This window comes from Pecten maximus, chromosome 11 (assembly GCF_902652985.1).
Source record: "Pecten maximus chromosome 11, xPecMax1.1, whole genome shotgun sequence".
NCBI lineage: Eukaryota > Metazoa > Mollusca > Bivalvia > Pectinida > Pectinidae > Pecten > Pecten maximus.
The window spans coordinates 22,809,081-22,828,916 of NC_047025.1; the positions used below are offsets into that span (position 1 = coordinate 22,809,081).

At 36.3% G+C, this 19,836-nt stretch overlaps 1 protein-coding gene across 1 annotated transcript; it reads right to left on the minus strand.

Annotated features, from left to right (window-relative positions):
- Nucleotides 1-1,922: 1,922 nt before the first annotated feature.
- LOC117337850 (SUMO-activating enzyme subunit 2-like) lies at nucleotides 1,923-19,474 on the minus strand. The gene is made up of 18 exons (XM_033898977.1): nucleotides 19,324-19,474; nucleotides 16,712-16,795; nucleotides 16,217-16,287; nucleotides 15,727-15,791; nucleotides 15,392-15,492; nucleotides 14,472-14,593; nucleotides 11,572-11,639; nucleotides 10,580-10,704; nucleotides 9,076-9,175; nucleotides 8,125-8,267; nucleotides 6,727-6,820; nucleotides 6,260-6,372; nucleotides 5,541-5,696; nucleotides 4,977-5,034; nucleotides 4,682-4,720; nucleotides 4,313-4,418; nucleotides 3,885-4,009; nucleotides 1,923-3,492 (listed from the first exon to the last, which is right to left on the minus strand). The coding sequence occupies exons 1-18, from the start codon at nucleotides 19,465-19,467 to the stop codon at nucleotides 3,314-3,316; spliced, it is 1,893 nt and encodes a 630-aa protein (XP_033754868.1). The 5' UTR covers nucleotides 19,468-19,474; the 3' UTR covers nucleotides 1,923-3,313.
- Nucleotides 19,475-19,836: the final 362 nt, after the last annotated feature.

Here is a 19,836-nt window from a genome sequence, read left to right on the forward strand (position 1 = left end):
CAGATAAAGAAAGAAATACTTTTTGTAAGTTCAGAACTACAAATCATAGACTGATTATTGAAACTGGAAGGTGGAATAATATTGAACGCCACGAAAGAATATGTATTTTTTGTAATAGTCAACAAATAGGAGATGAATTCCATTATCTGCTAGAATGCCAGTCATTAGCTGCGCATAGAAAATTATATCTAAATAAATATTATTATACAAGGCCGAACATATTAAAATTTAGAGATCTTATGAACTCAAACCACGTAAATACATTGAAAAAACTCTGTAAATTCATTAGTATTATCTTTAGCAATGTGTCCTCCATAGCATGATGTTACACATCATGTTCATCTTGACTTGATCGTTTTGTTGATTTGAAATTATATAAAATGGTATCATGCGTAACGATATGGTTAAATATCAGATGTTTTGATAAACTAATTGATACAGTCTGCGTGTGCATACTTTATACACTGGCTGAACAACTGTATATCACTTTTGTATTGTGTAAATATGTTTTCTCTGTACTGTTATGTATGGTTAAAGAGAAATAAATTGAATTGAATTGAATTGAATTGATGCTACTAAAGACCAAGAGAGCCAGAGGGTCTGAATTCCTAAAAGAGCCAGTTAGGAATTATGGCAAAATTAATATTCATAATTTTCATGTTGACCATATCATGTTCGTGATGTTTAGTATATAATGGAATATTTCTTAAGAGATGATATGATTCACTGATGCCTTGGTGAATCATAATGTAGGCTTTTGCATAGATGCATTGTTAAGTCAGTTAATGGTATTGAAATACCAAAAAATTACCTCTGTTGGCGTTTATCTTCAAACATACCCATAGTGAACATGTACATGGTCACTTATTTGAAGTTTCTCAATGTAGACCTTGAAAAATAGGTTGAGGTCAATATGTATGCTGAATCTTTAAAACTCTATCCATGTTACCCTGATGGCAAAATATGATGCATATTGTCTTCTGGAAATTTAAAAGATCACCAAAGTTTTTAACATATCTAACTGCTGTGACTTTTATAAGGTCAAGGTCATTGATATGAGAACATTTTCATATTAGCCCATAGCAGGAACCTACTGGCTTGAGAGTACCCTGTGTCTTTTAGAACTTGAGAATAAGACACAAATTGATTTATAACTACAAATGATATATTTGGCTACTGTGTCCTTGAAAATAGGTCAAGGTCATTGATATGAGGAAACTTTTTACCTCTCTGCCTAGGTACATGCAAACAAAATATTAGCTCTCTGGGACTTTTGGAACTTGAAAGGAAAATTCTTGAGGGTTTTTAACATGATTTGATCCCCGTTACCTTGAATATAGGTCAAAGTCATTTATATCAGAAAACTTTGTACCAGTCTGTCAGTGTCCTAGGTACCCTGCTGGCAAAAAAATCAAGCCTCTTGGTCTTCTGTACATTGGGAAGCAGATTCTTTAAGTTTTAACATATTTGACCCCTGTGACCTTGAAAAATATTTACATGAGGGAACTTTAATTTACTCTTCCACGTGTATCTCTTGGCCAAATATTAGTTCTCAGTTGCTTATACCTTTCTAAAAGTTAAAAGTTGACAGATATATGGAGGACGTACACCTACTCGTGCACCATACCATAAGCTCACTGGCACTTTGCGCAATGTGAGCTAAATCACTACTACATACATGTACATGTATCATGAATGTAAAGCCTATTAAGTTGAAAAGAGATTGGTTAAAATCTGAGGAAGAAGAACTGTGGGCAGACGGATGGACAATGCTTCACCATAATTTATGTGCATTTTACTGTGAAATGTTGATGGAAGAATAACAAAAACCATCAAGAACCAGTCCTATTACAATGTCATTTGAAGGGGAGAAGTACACCAAGTTAATTGATGGTTCAAAATATAAATTCAATATACAAGTGTAGAAAAATTCATGTTTATTTTGCAGTATCAAATTATTGCACCAAATGGTGACCTCGGTGATTCAATAACACTATAACAAATGTGCTTAATACATAACATGAATCTCGATCATTTTATAACAAACAACACTACACAACATTAAATAATTTGGTCCACATCAGCAGACAGCACTAACATGTATTAGATCTTATCCCAGGCTGGAGATCTAATCAGACTGACCTTCCAACTGTAGGTAAAGTTATCTCTATTAATCTGACATAGGATATACGCTGTTCACCTGAAAATATATATTCAGTTTTCAGGGAAACGATTCTAAAGTGGAATAAATGAATTTAAAATGTACTTTACACTGTTTAGTTTTCACTTTCAATATTGACAACTCAATATTATCGTATCGATAGTAATTACCTAACGATTTTCAACATACAAAATTCACATTTCTCTCAAATTTCAATGTAAAACAAAGTTTCAAACGAATTTTCATTACACATAATCCAGTTATATTAATACAAAATGTATCGTAGATCCTATGCTTTTAAGACAATACTTTAAAGCCTTAAAATCGCATTTTCCCCCCAAAAATGTAAAATTATATCATGTGTGATCAAAATCCTAATGTTTAGTACCAAGATAAATGAGGGTCAACCATACGTTCTAAAGAGTTTAACATGTTGCTCTGTGGTGTAAGACACAGGTTCGATCACCAGAGTGCGAGCAAGAAGTCTGACATCACTTTAAATGTAGACTTGGCTAACAGTCTCAAAGCATTATCTCAGAAAATATTACAATGTAAGACAAACTGACTGTTGCATAAACATGCATAAATTGGTACAAGAAAAGGCAATGGCATGTCTTAAAAGGAAAGAAACACATACTGTTGGAAGAAGCATTTGTCCTCTGAATTCAAACCATTATTTAAAGGTAGGAGTAATCAATCGAATCGGAGACAAGTACTCATACCAATTTAGCACTATTGAATATTTGAGTAAGCAATTATCTTCACACTGCAAGATATTGTCTTGATAGTCATCAAAATCCTATCCCGATATTTTACACAAAATGTGTAAAAGAAGTAATGAAAATATGTCTGTCCCTGATAATCGATCAGCTTTCCACCAAAACTATTAGTGGTCCGACCACAACATGTAACAATGACAAATTGGTACACCATTAGGTAAACTGTCCCTCCTGGTACACCATTAGGTAAACTGTCCCTCCTGGTACACCATTAGGTAAACTGTCCCTCCTGGTACACCATTAGGTAAACTGTCCCTCCTGGTACACCATTAGGTAAACTGTCCCTCCTGGTACACCATTAGGTAAACTGTCCCTCCTGCTGCCTTACATTTTCATTGCGTATTGTTCTGGAGATATAAAAAGATAACTACCATCACAAAACTACAATATCATCATCAGCCTCTTGGTTGTCAGACACTTTCACTTTTTTTGGTGTCCCTGTATTGATCAGTTCATCCTCGGCCTTCCTCTTTCTGCTGGTCATTTGCTTAATGACCATTTCTTCATCCTCAGGCTCATCAACTACCATCAGATCCTCATCGTCACTCACATCTGTAAGTAAACATTAATGTTATCTGTTTTTATAAATTTTTGCTTCCTACAGACAGTGTTTCCGAGGAATTATTAAACTTTGTTGATGTAGGTAAACCATGCATACATCTGATACCTTGATTAACACAATCAGTTCAACTGGAATATATGAACTAAGGAAATCAGAAGAAAGACACAGGTAAATATTAATTACCAAAGATATATAAATATACAGGTGAAGGATGGCAAGGGAGACAACTTACCCGAGTTCCAGTGATCTAACTGGTGACAAAATGGAAATGAACAGTTGCGTACCATAATGTTGAACTGTATTTTGACAATACAACAAAGTAATATTCCATTAATTTATAATTCTCTGAATTCAGCTTTGATTGTATAAATTAACCCTTTACCATTGGTCTTTGACTGGCTTTCCTCTTTGTTTTCCTCGCTCTTCTCTTTCTCCTCCTCCTCTTTGGCCTGTAGTTCAGACATATCTCCCACAACTTCAAACTCCTTGTCTTCATCTAATTTCTCCCTATAAGATCAATATTTTAATATATCTAATTTCATAAAGCAGAAAATCAAATGATAGTGATTATAAGTCTATATGTCTTATCTTATAAAGCAATAAATCTTACACAATAGCTCAGTTGGCTAGCTGGCAAGCATGATCTATGCAAAACACGTTAGTTACACAAAACTGAACGGAAACAAAATCTTGACTGAAAACTATAACCAAAATTCTAAAACAAAACATCTCTATTTTAATATCTACGCTACCACATTACCTCGGATAAGTATACATGTAATTGTTTAACTTTCATTGATCTCTAGATACCTGTGGGCCACGTTGAGCACCAGATTGTAGTTCTGTAGGAAGTCATCACACTTTAGTCGGCTACCATTGTTTATACCAAACTCACTCAGGATCTTGTCAGCATTTTCTGTGAAGAGGTGTAGATATCTTTATCGAATAATGCATAAATTTATTACATTCAACCAGAAGATGTAACATTTAACCATTCATTTTTTGCTAAATACTAATGGTAGGTACAATATTAGAATTTTAGATTATCTTTGAAAAGATTGTCAGGATGATTTGGTTCAACTTTTATTTTATTAGCTATCAAAAATCATTTACTTATTTAAATATTGACAGGATTTAATGTGGTTGGTATCCAGTAAAATCATCAGAAAACAAACCTACCTTCTGTTTCCCCTTCTTCACTCGAAATTAGAATGGTTCCTGACAAAAACAATCATAGAAGTAGGTTAGTTTCTGTATTCATTTTTGTTCCGAAGATCAAGATGCATAAAAATATACATTCACATCAGACCTCAAACAGAACACACACATAAATAAGGTAGTAAAGAAAGTCAACTCTGGCCTTAATTCCTACACAAAAGCTTCAAACACTGCACTGATTTTTATAATGTAGAAAATCTTTGGTCAATAATTATGATCTTTATGCGAGAAAGCCACTCAGAACTGTTAAACTCACCTTTACCATCATCAATCTCTACATCAGGAGCTACCATACCTAAAGCCACCTTTAATACCTAAAACAAAACAGAAATCAGTTATTACCATGAAAAGCAATTATATTGTACCCACCTGACAATCAGAACAAAGTTACAGGGAAAATGTTGAGAACGACACGACAGGATTATGGTATAACATGTTCATGCATTACTTTATCTTAATCCTTTTTTTTAATCTTTTGTTTTTTGTGGGTTTTTTTAACATATGTTATTTTCCTAAACGTTCAACTAAGAACAGGCTATTGTAAAATTCATGTAGAAAAAAATGGCTGATTCAAACGAAGAATATTTCCACGCCGAAATAAACGAAGGGCAATAACTCTTTCATCAATGTTAAATCAATGTGCTGCTAAAGTATAAGCCAACCAAGTTTAATACAAAGATGCTGTTTGCATACTGAGAGAGGATATCTATGGACAAACAAGGAGTGTTTTTAAACCAAATTACATTTTCAATTTACATAATTATTCCTGGTTGGATTCCTAGATATTTACTAAAATGTGTATTTTTAATGTGTATGATACCTTGTCTTCTAGAGTCCTAACGGTGACCTTGTCAGTATTGCACACCACAGTAGCCTCAGGTTTGGCCACACACACATAGCACTTAGGGTTGGGTTTATCTAGAGTACATGGCACTAGTAACTTCTTCCTGGGGTTAGGTTGTCTGTTCAGGTAAACCTTAAAGAAAAAAACACATTGAATTTTTACTTAGGAGCTGCAAACTTTATCCCAATTGAAGATAATGTGTATCACATTTTTACCTGTGAAATGTAAACCTTATCACAATATAACTTACATTTTTACCTGTACTATGTGAAGTGCAAACCAAATCACAATGTCTTTTATATTTTTACCTGTGATATGTTAACTTTATCAGAATATTACATTTTTACCTGTAACACTAAATATATGTTTTGAGTTTTCCCCTTTGAAATGTAAACCTTATCACAATACATCTTTTAGTTTTACATGTTTACCTCGGAAATGTAAAATTTAACACAACGTACATGCCTTACATTTTTAGCTGTGAAATGTCAGGTTTGACACAAAGTGGAAAATATTTGTTAAAGATATTTGTCTAAACATTCATTTTGATCAATTTGTTTTACACTTCCCCTGCAGCCCATCATATTTACATTATGTACACCAACATTCTCACACTTTAATATTATTGATATCTCCTTTTGAAATCTCTTTCACTTCAAAGTCAGTTTGATATTTTTATCTTGACAAATACATACTGTTTTACATTTCTCTATATCTCCTTTGAGAATTTTGAGTCCCTCCATCACAATTAGGCCTGCTATCACAGCGTTTGTAGTGGCAATAGCAGGAATGATGTTGCCAGCCATAGCTAAAGGAACCAGAACATTTTAATGTCATCATTAACTTTATTTATATATCATAAACAATCAAAGATTTCAATTTGTAACAGTAATAAATATTAGCTCTATTCTCTTCTTTCCTCTGAATTTCCAATCCAAATGAACATGGTATTGCCAACGATTTTTCTCACTAGAATACCCCAGTAATATTGTTTAATTGCTCTGTGTCATGACAGATCTAGAGGTAAAACTGTCCATTAAATTGAACTCAAACTGAGTTTTTTAACATTCTGTATCGGTGAATTATCATATAACGGAAAAGACGACGTTTGTGATATTTATATAAATAAATGCCGGAACTATGTTTAAACTTTGCTACTTACATTTGATATCAAATCTGGTTTTCTGGGCGATGCTGAATATATAAGCGCGGATGTTCGCTGTACAAGTGACAAAGTCCATGGCCAGTACATCATCCTAGTAAAGACCAAGGGATTAGTATGGGCTTTGAATCCTTCATACTCAAGCTTTAAAATGGTATAGATGTATGGTTTCAAACTAGTCTCCCATCTAACTACTCCAACTTCTTAAATACAGACCTTCTGGATAGCAGATTAAAATATTATCAAATCAAACCATGCAAGACAAGCATGCTCACTCCCTACTGTTTGACCCCATATTTACCTTATCTGGACAAGCATGCTCCCTTCCCACTGTTTGACCCTATATTTACCTTATCCCAGACAAGCATGCTCCCTTCCCACAGTTTGACCCTATATTTACCTTATCCCAGACAAGCATGCTCCCTTCCCACAGTTTGACCCTATATTTACCTTATCCCAGACAAGCATGCTCCCTTCTCCCTGTTTGACCCTATATCTACCTTATCCCAGACAAGCATGCTCCCTTCTCCCTGTTTGGCCCTATATCTACCTTATCCCAAACAAGCATGCTCCCTTCCCACAGTTTGGCCCTATATCTACCTTATCCCAGACAAGCATGCTCCCTTCCCACAGTTTGACCCTATATTTACCTTATCCCAGACAAGCATGCTCCCTTCTCCCTGTTTGGCCCTATATTTACCTTATCCCAGACAAGCATGCCCCCTTCTCCCTGTTTGGCCCTATATCTACCTTATCCCAGACAAGCATGCTCCCTTCCCACAGTTTGACCCTATATTTACCTTATCCCAGACAAGCATGCTCCCTTCACCCTGTTTGACTCTATACTTACCTTATCCCAGAGAAGCATGCCCCCTTCACTCTGTTTGACCCTATATTTCCCGTATCCCAGACAAGCATGCCCCCTTCCCACTGTTTGACCCTATACTTACCTTATCCCAGACAAGCATGCCCCCTTCTCCCTGTTTGACCCTATATCTACCTTATCCCAGACAAGCATGTCCCCTTCCCACAGTTTGACCCTATATCTACCTTATCCCAGACAAGCATGCCCCCTTCTCCCTGTTTGGCCCTATATCTACCTTATCCCAGACAAGCATGCCCCCTTCTCCCTGTTTGGCCCTATATCTACCTTATCCCAGACAAGCATGCTCCCTTCACCATTTGATTCTATACTTACCTTATCCCAGAGAAGCATGCCCCCTTCACTCTGTTTGACCCTATATTTCCCGTATCCCAGACAAGCATGCCCCCTTCTCCCTGTTTGACCCTATATTTACCTTATCCCAGACAAGCATGCTCCCTTCACCCTGTTTGGCCCTATATCTACCTTATCCCAGACAAGCATGCCCCCTTCTCCCTGTTTGACCCTATATTTACCTTATCCCAGACAAGCATGCCCCCTTCTCCCTGTTTGGCCAGCTCCTCCTTTAGTCCATTGAGACAGTTAGAGAAGACAGAGCAGCATTCCTTTATGGTCCAAAGTCTCTGGTCCCTGATTCCTGCCTCGTCTGTACCCACATCTGTCAAACAGTAGTATCAACAGTGTAACTGGAGGAAACCTTTGCCCTTGATGATTCCATTTCAAACAATTGAATTGTTATCACAAATTGATTGAGAAATTGGCTTTGCCTATATTAGTCGTCTTCTAGCCAGAGATAAACTTACAAAGAAAGAAACATGCGTAAACAAATTATTATTGTAAGATGGCCTTCAAATTTCTAAACATCTAACATAGTTATATCACAGCACTCAAGCTACATGTCTGCTTCTCCTGTCAAACACATGTAACAAAGGAAAGTGTCCTTTATGCCCAGACAGGTAAGAAAATAATATGGCAATCTCTGGTCCAGTTTTCCACTACTCTTGTGTCCCGTGTCTGTCACAGGTATCAACAGTGAAACTTCAGGAAACTTTCTTCTCATGTTAAACATACTGGACTGTTTCAGTTCTTACATATGATACATCACATGTTAGTACAGCTGGATCAAGCCCCACACTAGACTTTTTGTTTAACTAAAACCCCTTTTATCTTCCCTGCCAGAACCCCTCTCAAGTAAATAACCAATACTGACAGACATGGAGCTTAATTATCATGTTCTTTTGAAAAAGCTTGAAAAAAATACCTAATTTTCCAATTTGACTCTAATAAACTAATAAACTTTCAGCGAAATGTTAACATCCTGTCTTTTTTCAATGAATGCTGGGCGCGCTTCTCAACCAAAATGGAAGACAGAAGGGTAACATGATTGGCTTCTAGCCATTGCCTTGATGAGGACATCAAAGCATTTCTTCAGCAACTTGATTGCTCTTGTCTATCACCAGAATTACCTGTGTCTGGTAGATTTTCCCAGTCCAGAGGAATGGGTGGTTTCCGCTTTTTCCACAGTGTCTCCATTGACAACAAGTACTTAATGTCATCTCGAAACAACTAAGGAAAATAAAATAAAACAAGCATCACTCTCCTGGGCTTGAACATAAAGGTAGCTGATAGTCCCAGACTAGTAGATTCTCTAGCCGGGCTAGTGGTTTAAAATTTCAGTAGCCTGACTAGTAAAAATCATGTTATATATTACTTGGTAAAAATGTTGGGGTTGTAGAAATCACAGTCACATGTTCAGCAATATCTAACATCAAAATCAGCTACTTGTTTTGATTTGTATTTATTTGTATTTTGCTGAAAAAAACGATAACCCACTTTCAGTTATCACTCGACAACATATTATATATTGAGAGTTCCAAAAGCAATAAGATGACAACATATTATATATTGAGAGTTCCAAAAGCAATAAGATAAGTTAGTCCAAGCATTCTGATGTAGAACATGAGGGAAGTCTTGGACAGGTTCGTGTTTGTAATGTGACTGGTCATCCTTGACTGCAACGTTGAGAACACATTAATAGTGACGTCAAACAGTATTTCGAAAGTCTAGGGAGAACACAGACAATCGCATGGATATGATGAACAAGAGCCCTATGGCCTTAACAGTCATCAGACTCTACTGACACTTGCACTCTTGCAGTATACATACTCAGTAGCAAGCATAGTGGTACTGTTGGCATGGTGCGCCACATTGGATTTCTGACAAACAAGAAATATTATCAATACTTGGTCAGGACCATCTAAGGATCATTGTAGGCAAGTTTGAGTTAACATTGATTCTCACTATAAAAGTTTTACGAGGTCAAAAATATTAACACTCTATCCCTTCCCTTCCTTAATATCCCTACCAATTTTCGGCTAGAATGGAACCAGAGGAACTGGAGAAAAGTTAAAATGTGTTTTTTCAAGATGGCTATCATGGATTTTGTTACTTGTATGTTTGTGGTATCTTTCAGGCTAGCGGTTTCTAATTTTACTAGCCCAACTGGCATGGGGTAGTGACATTTGTATTTGGTCTAATAAAATTTCAGGCAACTAGCCCAACTGTCTAGTGGTTTTAAAATAAAGTTCTACCCAGCGCTCATTTCTAGAGGACTGATAATCACAAGCATCACTCTCATTTTCAGGTAACCAATATACAACAAGCATCTTCTGCATTTTCAACTAGAACATTATGGAGACGGATCAAAGCACAACAGCTTACAGTAAAATACAATTGATAGACTTTTAGAGAATCAACAGTTTTTGCTATATTCTCTCTCTTAGCTGAAAAAAGTAACAAACAATGATTAATCATGCAAAATATATAATATCCCATTCATATATATATAGTATTATTATAATAATATAACTGCTGTTTTTCATGAAACCAAGAACTTCTTCTTTGTATTTTTAACAGAGTAACCAGACAAACACCACAACATAATGAACTTAGGCTATTTCAATACTGTACCTTGTTGAAGAGCTTTTGTGGATCATAGCCGGACTCCATGGCCCAGGCACGGGTAGATTTTCTCTCTACCGATCCCACTGCATCAGAATTGGATTTCTCTTTCAGCGCACCTTCTCCTGCATTACCTTAAACAAAAGTATCCAAATCTACATGACAGCCATGTTAGAATTAAGTTTCAAATTCAAATTCATCATATTAATTACCCTGGACTTGTGCACTGGTTCAATTAGTAATTGTGTGTCATCCAGGGGTGACAGTGTAACAGAAAAACCTTAAAGCTGATACATTGTAAATGTAGTTTGTTTTAGACATCTATACTCTCAAAATATTGAAACAATCTTATTAAGTCTGAACAACATACCTTACAAATCACACCAAATCAATTAATTACTCAAAAGTTTCAAACAGAGATTGTGTTTATATACAAGTAAATGTAAAGGTATGAAGACTTTGGTTTGGTTTGTTTTTGTTTAACGTCCTATTAACAGCCAGGGTCATTTAAGGACGTGCCAGGTTTTGGAGGTAGAGAAAAGCCGGAGTACCCGGAGAAAAACCACCGGCCTACGTCAGTACCTGGCAACTGCCCCACGTAGGTTTCGAACTCGCAACCCAGTGGTGGGGGGCTAGTGATAAAGTGTCGGTACACCTTAACCCCTCGGCCACTGCGGCCCCTATGAAGACCTATGTCTGACACCTAAAAGGAACACAATAAGCTTTCCCCTCCAGCAACTAAACTACTGCTGATTACAGGTAAATTGCAACTGATCATGGGTAAACTAATGTTGATGACAGGTAAACTAACAGAGATGACAGGTAAACTAACACTAATGACAGGTAAACTGACACTAATGACAGGTAAACTAATACTAATGACAGGTAAACTAACATTGATGATGGTTATGACAGGTAATTAACACTGATGACAGGTAATTAACACTGGTGACAGGTAAACTAACACTGATGATTTATGAAATACTGTGTAGAGAACTTACCTGCTAGCTCTGGATCCTCGGTGTCTGGGGATACATCCTGGTCGGGGTCTTCCTCACCAAACAGCTGACTAATAGCCATGAAACATACAGTTAATATTCTAAGTGTTTTATATAAGCATATTTCCAGATGTTAAATAGAGTATATACATGCAGATTTTCATGTTATTCTTTTACTATCTCAATCAAGAACACAAATGTCCCATCAAATATCAAACAAACATTGAGACTCAGTCTACTAAAATATTACTGGTAATGCTGTCTTTAAAAAGTTTTGTTTCCTGTTTTAATTCAGTAAAAATTGGTTACCAGGTTGGGGAAACATTTCTACATGTTGTTTCGGATACAAAAAAAATATTTTTGGTCTTATTTGTACACTATTTAATTATGTGCAATGTTTGCTACAAATCTTCAAACAAGATTTGTCAGAAGACAACAAAGCTCGCTGAGTGTGGTGAAATTTAGAATTAACTGTCAAATATTAAACCTCTATCTCATACGCCTAACATACCGCTACTATGGCCCAGGCTAAAGCATTTTTAAAAAGTAGGTCAAAGGTTGCGGTCACGGTCAGCAGGTCCACAAAGACAGTACCAATGGAAAGATCTTGTTACAAGGAACACACATTTATATATAACAAGAGGCCCAGGGGCCTTAACGGTCATCTGACTCTAAATTAAAACCCTTATATTATTGTAGTATGCATTCTCTGTAGCAAGTATATAGTGGCACTGTTGGCCATGGTGGCCATCTTGGATTTCTGACCGACCCGATAAATAATAACACTTGGTCTGGACCATCTAAGGATAATATCTGGTAAGTTAGAGCTGAATCCCACCAGTGGAATTTGAGAAGAAGTTTGAAATAGGTGTTGTTCAGGAAAACCATGATTGCGCAATCATGTTACAAAATGGCCGCCATTGCTGCCATGTCAAAGTTTTTACGAGGCCGAAAAATTAACCACACTTTGTTGGCCCTCCTTCCTTAACATCCTCACCAATTTCCAGCTCAATGGCACCAGTGGAACTGGAGAAGAAGTTTAAAATGTGTTTTTCAAGATGGCGGCTATGGCGGCCATCTTGGATTTCGGACCAACCCAAAAAATAACAACACTTGGTCGGGATCATAACAGGATCATTTCAGGCAAGTTTCAGCTTAATGGCACTGGTGGAACTTGAGAAGAAGTTTAAAATGTGTTTTTCAAGATGGCGGCTATGGCGGCCATCTTGGATTTCGGACCGACCCAAAAAATAACAACACTTGGTCGGGATCATCTCAGGATTATTCCTGGCAAGTTTCAGCCCAACAGCACTGGTGGAACTTGAGAAGAAGTTTAAAATGTGTTTTCAAAATGGCGGCTATGGCGGCCATCTTGGATTTCGGACCGACCCAAAAAATAACAACACTTGGTCAGGATTATATCAGGATCATTTCAGGCAAGTTTCAGCTCAATGGCACCAGTGGAACTTGAGAAGAAGTTTAAAATGTGTTTTTCAAGATGGCGGCTATGGCGGCCATCTTGGATTTTGGACCGACCCGAAAAATAACAACACTTGGTCGGGATCATCTCAGGATCATTTCAGGCAAGTTTCAGCTCAATGGCACTGGTGGAACTTGAGAAGAAGTTTAAAATGTGTTTTTCAAGATGGCGGCTATGGCGGCCATCTTGGATTTCGGACCGACCCAAAAAATAACAACACTTGGTCGGGATCATCTTAGGATTATTTCTGGCAAGTTTCAGCCCAACAGCACTGGTGGAACTTGAGAAGAAGTTTAAAATGTGTTTTCAAAATGGCGGCTATGGCGGCCATCTTGGATTTCGGACCGACCCAAAAAATAACAACACTTGGTCAGGATTATATCAGGATCATTTCAGGCAAGTTTCAACTCAATGGCACCGGTGGAACTTGAGGAGAAGTTTAAAATATGTTTTTCAAGATGGCGGCTATGGCGGCCATCTTGGATTTCGGACCGACCCAAAAAATAACAACACTTGGTCGGGATCATCTCAGGATCATTTCTGGCAAGTTTCAGCCCAACAGCACTGGTGGAACTTGAGAAGAAGTTTAAAATGTGTTTTCAAAATGGCGGCTATGGCGGCCAACTTGGATTTCGGACTGACCCGAAAAATAACAACACTTGGTCAGGACCATCACAGGATCATTTCAGGCAAGTTTCAGCTTAATCCCACTGGTGGAACTTGAGAAGAAGATTGAAATGTGAAAAGTTTACGCACGGCGGACGGCGCACGGCGCACGACGACGGACGAAGCATGATGACTATAGGTCATCCTGACCCTTCGGGTCAGATGACCTTAAAACCCTATCTTATACGTTTAACATACTGTGGCCAAAGTTAAGTCTTTTTAAAAGTAGGTCCAGGGTCATTGTCAAGGTCAGCAGGTCTGTAAATCTAGTAACAATGTCAGAAGGACCACGAACATCAAATACCTAAGCTGTATCCGTAATAGTACTGACAAAACACTGTTTTATAAAAACCTAGATGTCTACAGACGTCGACAATGCTGATGTCGTGGGTATAACAAAAGCTCCCTTGGACCTTGTCCCGCGAGATAAAACATCGCCTATTGGAGGTAATTCTGTAATTGGAGGATCCTACCATAGATATGCAGCCATCAATTGCAAGCTTTCAGTAGAAACTTGGGACTATGTTTTTGACTCCCAAAACTGACTCTCTTGTGTTTTAGGGAACTTGTCTATTTGATATTTTTTGTCTTTTTAGATTTGTCAAATTGTGACATAACTTCTGAATTGCTAAAATGTCTCAAGTCAACTGGAAGCCCTAACAATATTAACATCAAATAAGATTATGAAAGTAAAATACATGTACTACCATTTTACTTGAAAACAGAGTATTCAGGCTGAGAGTAGGGAGTGTCTTACTTGAATAAGTGTTTTGACCACACAATACAGTGAATGGGTTCGGAGGGAGTGTTCCGAATGGTGCACCCTGGGAATGTTTTCTGTCTAGGTTTAGGCTGACACTCATAGCACTCTGTCAAACTCTGCAATAGTCAAAAATGGCACGCAAAACACAATTAATCAAACAGTATAAAACAATTACACATAAACATATACCTAACAATTACAATACATTCTACCTAAACATTAGAAGAGTAGACAAATCATGAAAGGAGTTTGACAGAGAGTTTCTTGTTCCATAAGGTGATTCATAGCAAATCTGGATGAAATAAATAAACTCCTATCTGCTGTTTCCTAGTGGAGATGCTGGAGGGTGGGGGTTGTGGGGACGGCTAGACCCTCCATTTTAGTGGTGTAACGATTCACTGATGAATTGATGTATTGGACCGCAAAGTGGTGCATCGATGCAACGTCTATCCTTGATTTGTACCACAATACCTGAAAAGTTGTAGATATCTCCTTGACCAAAGTTAGCTTATGTTTTGTAGTAAACAACATGGCTGACAAGGCCGTTCAAGCAACTTATAAAGCTGCCTGTTCCTTCATATCCACATTATGTAAATTCAAGAACGCTTTGAGAGACAGACAAAACAAATGTTTTTTTGTAACGAATGTAGACAAGGACTCAATATTTAGGAAATACCACAAGCACAAACATGACTACTGTACAATGGAATACCAGATATATGACAGGTCATCAGTTTCTCATATATCGTGATTTGTATTGTATTGTGACCCCTGTATCACGATACAAATTGTATCGCTACCCACCTTGCGATACACAGCTCTACTCCATTTACACTAGTCCTAACCATATCCTGTCAGACCATCTCTATACATATACCACTTAATCTTAATCTTAAACTTTATGACCAGCTAACCTTTTTAATGACTGTGACCTGGCCAAGATATCCTGCTGTTCCACTCTCCACCAAGGGGATGTCTGCAGCCAGACACATCCGGTTTACATGGTTCCGTGCAGCTTCAAGTAGAACCCAACATCATTTCAATATAATGTAATCCAACATAAATTGTAAATTAGGGGAATATTGAAATTGAAATACTGTAAGGGCTATTCCAGTAAGATCTATATCCTACCAGAGGACTCAAGACATAAAAAAAAAGTTATGCATGGTGGAAGTTGGAGAAAACCATAAACGCAGCTTATCAAAAAGATATCAATTTAATTAAATCCCTTCTAAGGGTATTAACTTACCTCTGTTATCTAAAGCATTCATGACAATGTCAAATTTTCTGAAGAAATTTGTTCCATAATCCGAGCTGTAAAAATAACAAAGTTTGTTATACACAGGATGTAAATCCTGTACACGACTGTGTTTAGTTATGTATGGAAATAAAGACAAAAACATACATATAGGTACCTTTGCAAGAAAACTCATGTGATAGTTACACAACAGAATCTCCTATAATTCAATACTTGTACCATAAATTTTTTAGAAGAATATATAAAAGTCTCTGGTATTTATTAATCCAGTACTAGTGTTATATACATATTCTGAAATTAAAGAATATGTACATTATGTACACAAGACCCGCTTAAAATTATATATGGTATTTATTTTTTACACAGTTAATTACCCTGACCATAATTATAGACTTTGGATGGAAGCATGTCTATACTAATATATATATACAGTGGTAGGTACTAAATCAAGAGTTACTACTATAGAGTGTCCCATATTTACCTGGTAATATTGTCATGGTAGGCTACGATGTTGGTGTCTGGGTTGAAGGATAAAACACTGTTTTTGGCCACCTATATCAACAATTCAATCATTAATACAATCCTTGTACATTTTTTATATTATCACTAGTGTTTTGGCTTGACATTTGAACACAATTTTAACATTTATCAACACAGAGTCATTTATCTATATAAAACACTATTTTTCCTTTCAGATTACTAATTTTTTACAATAAAAATTGATGGATAAGTTGTATAACCATGTATGTTCTGTATTACCAGTGAAATATAAATGACATCATTGAAGTCAAATAATGAAAATTTGTATGATATAAGTACTTGATTAATGTCAGATCTTCACAAGTGATATCGTGATATCCAATATGAACATACTGATACTGTTGTGTATATCTTTTTTGCACAAGCCTGTTTCCCAAACTCAATTAAATTAAATTTGTTTATTCAATATAAACATTAAACATTCTATCTGACATACCTGGGACTTTGATTTACCAACATGCTCTTTCCGGAACAGGAATTGTCTGTTGAGATTACTGACATCAATGGTATCAAGATCTATCTGAAAATACAAAACATACAAAAAAACTCAGTAGACTGTAAAATCAAATTTTGTATAATTTACTCTTTATTTATCATTATCATTAATACAAGATGTACTGATCATATAGTCATGACTAATGCAGTTAGTTAAAACAATTAATTTCTTTACAAATTAAATCATTAAGTTTAGATAGTACCGGTATATGTAAAACCAAACTTAAAAAATCAATTCCTAAACTTTAAAAGATATTGAATGATATTGAATATCAGCATCTCATTTTGTCTCAACAGTCAATGACACAACATTAAATGAAAAGCATTATGCATATAATGTAATAGTGATGTCAGTGTTCTGTTTATTCTTATAATCATCATGATCAATCAATGAATAACAAGTTAAGTAAAATTAGTAAGTTGGATTATAAACATTTAATTATTTATTATATAATTCATTATTATATAGTCAATTCCTTTTCTCATGAAGACCAGAAATTAACAGATTAATAGAAATTGAAGACTGGCACTACATTTGTATATAAAAGTTATACAGGCCATTTCATTAAGCAGCTGATTTAGTAAATTATGAAAGTTCAATAAAATCAGTAGAAATATGGAATGAAAACTGATGAATATCCCATCAACATTTTGTGAAAAAGACCAACTACTAAAATGATAACAAATAAAAAGATAACATTCTTTTTGCAGATCAATTAACAACTGATCCATAATTTGTTATATATATTTATATTTACCCACCAAGCCTCAGTTCAAACAGTTCTTCAGTTTATTGCATACAGGTAGTAAAGTCTTTAATTAGGGGCCCAAAAGTTTTGATTCTAAACCTTGACTAGCTTGATATTATGGTGCTGTAACAAGGTGTTTTTTGCATTCTTGGAAACGTTTTGTTTGTTCAATGAATTATGCTTGTTTACATTTGACAGACTGGTAGTTCGCTTTGCATTGTCAAGGCTTTCATTACTTAATTAGCAACCTAATTAATTCCATATAATTCTTCTGGATTTATCTCATTCTGCATTCTTAAGCAGACCTGTAATGGTATTAGACTTCTATAAAATGTGAAGTGAACTTATATAATCAATATTGTTTATCAGTATATTACAACCTAATTAATTCCATATGCCTCTGAATTGATCTTGTACTGAATTCTTACAGCATACAATTTTTATATCTTTGTCAGTCATATTCAATAAAATTAATGATTTGTACAATGACCTCTCGTCTTACACTATAACCGTATCTGGTTGAGTAATTTTTTTTTAAAATATAATGATGAAAACCGAAAAACCGTGAAGTGCAGATATATCCTGTGATAAACCCCTTATACTACAATACTTTCAATAGTCTACCGATGTAATCTAGTACGCTAGTAACCCAAAGTAACTTCAACTCGGCGTGGTCATAAGATATGAAAATTAAGTCTTATTTTATAAGTCTACCGCCGCTTGTTCGCTTGTTATGACGCGGAAGCTGACTGTTTCCGTTGACTCATGAAATTTCACCCAAACAAATGCAATATCATATCCATTTCAAACAAACGCACCAAAACAACATACAACTACAAACTGCACGACCACACACTGCAACAAGTCGACGCCAGCAAATATCTAGGACTCACATTACAGAAAAATCTCAAATGGGACACACATCAACAACATCACTGCAAACGCCAACAGATCACTAGGCTTCCTAAAACGCAACCTGAAAATAAACTCACAACATATAAAAGAACATGCATACAAAGCCCTAGTGAGACCCAAACTAGAATACTGCTCTTCCATATGGGACCCGCACAACACAAACCAAATCAACCAGATAGAAAAAATACAACGCAGAGCAGCACGATACGTACAAAACAGATACCACGACACAATGCAAGTTCAGTACAAGACATGATGGATAAACTCAACTGGCCCACACTTCAAACACGCAGACTCAAGACCAGACTTATACTATTATACAAAATCATTCACCATCATGTTGCAATAGACCCACACGGCAGCATGCACCCAGCAGACCCTAGGACAAGGCAAACACACCCCTACACCTTCGAGTGAAACCTCACACGGCAGCATGCACCCAGCAGACCCTAGGACAAGGCAAACACACCCCTACACCTTGGAGTGAAACCTATCTGCCACCAATGACATACAAATACTCCTTTTTCCCACACACAATAACACAATGGAACCTCCTCCCGGTGGCAGCAGTACAATACACTACACTAGAGATCTTCAAGGCACATAATCACAATGCAGCCCTTGATGATCTCAAGCATACACCGTAAACACACCCTCATGTTTTCATCTATAGTTTCCACTAAAAAAAAACTTAATAAAAAAAACCCCTCTCACTGTAACTAAATTCCCTTACTTTTTAAACAGCATCCAACCTACAAACTGACCGTAATCGTCATTTTTGACGGAGGTTGTACGAAGAAGAAGAAGAAGACTACTGTATCGGTACCGATAACAAGAAACAAGACACGGTGACGGTACAGTGAATATGACTACAATGTTGTTTCCTTACAAGCTCAATGTTTTTGAATCCAGTGAGGACAAGGTTTTTCAGAAGCTCACAACCAATACCACCGGCTCCAACAACCAAAAGGTTACATTCGTTAACTCGCTTTTGAAGTTCTGGAGACAAAACGTGAGGCATAGCTGCCGCCATTTTCGAGTGAGTTTTTAAAAACGAATCTAGGTCTCGAGAACGCTTTTCTGAACATACTATAAAAAAACCGGATGTTTTCCGGATAAGATAACAATTGGTGGTCTTATCAATTGAAACAAAAACAAAACAAAAAACATAGATTTATAAGCAGAATTTTGCAACAACAAGGATGAAATGTTAGAAGCAACATTGCATTTAATTATTGGGTCTAAATTAAATTTATTTCAATTTGAAATTCAGACATGTACTGTAGGCCTATTCAAAATAAAGATATCTTTGATTAAATTAGAGATATAGATATAGTTGTATTTTAAATGCAGATATCTCTATTTATGTGTCGAATAGAAATATTTGAGAGATATCTCTATT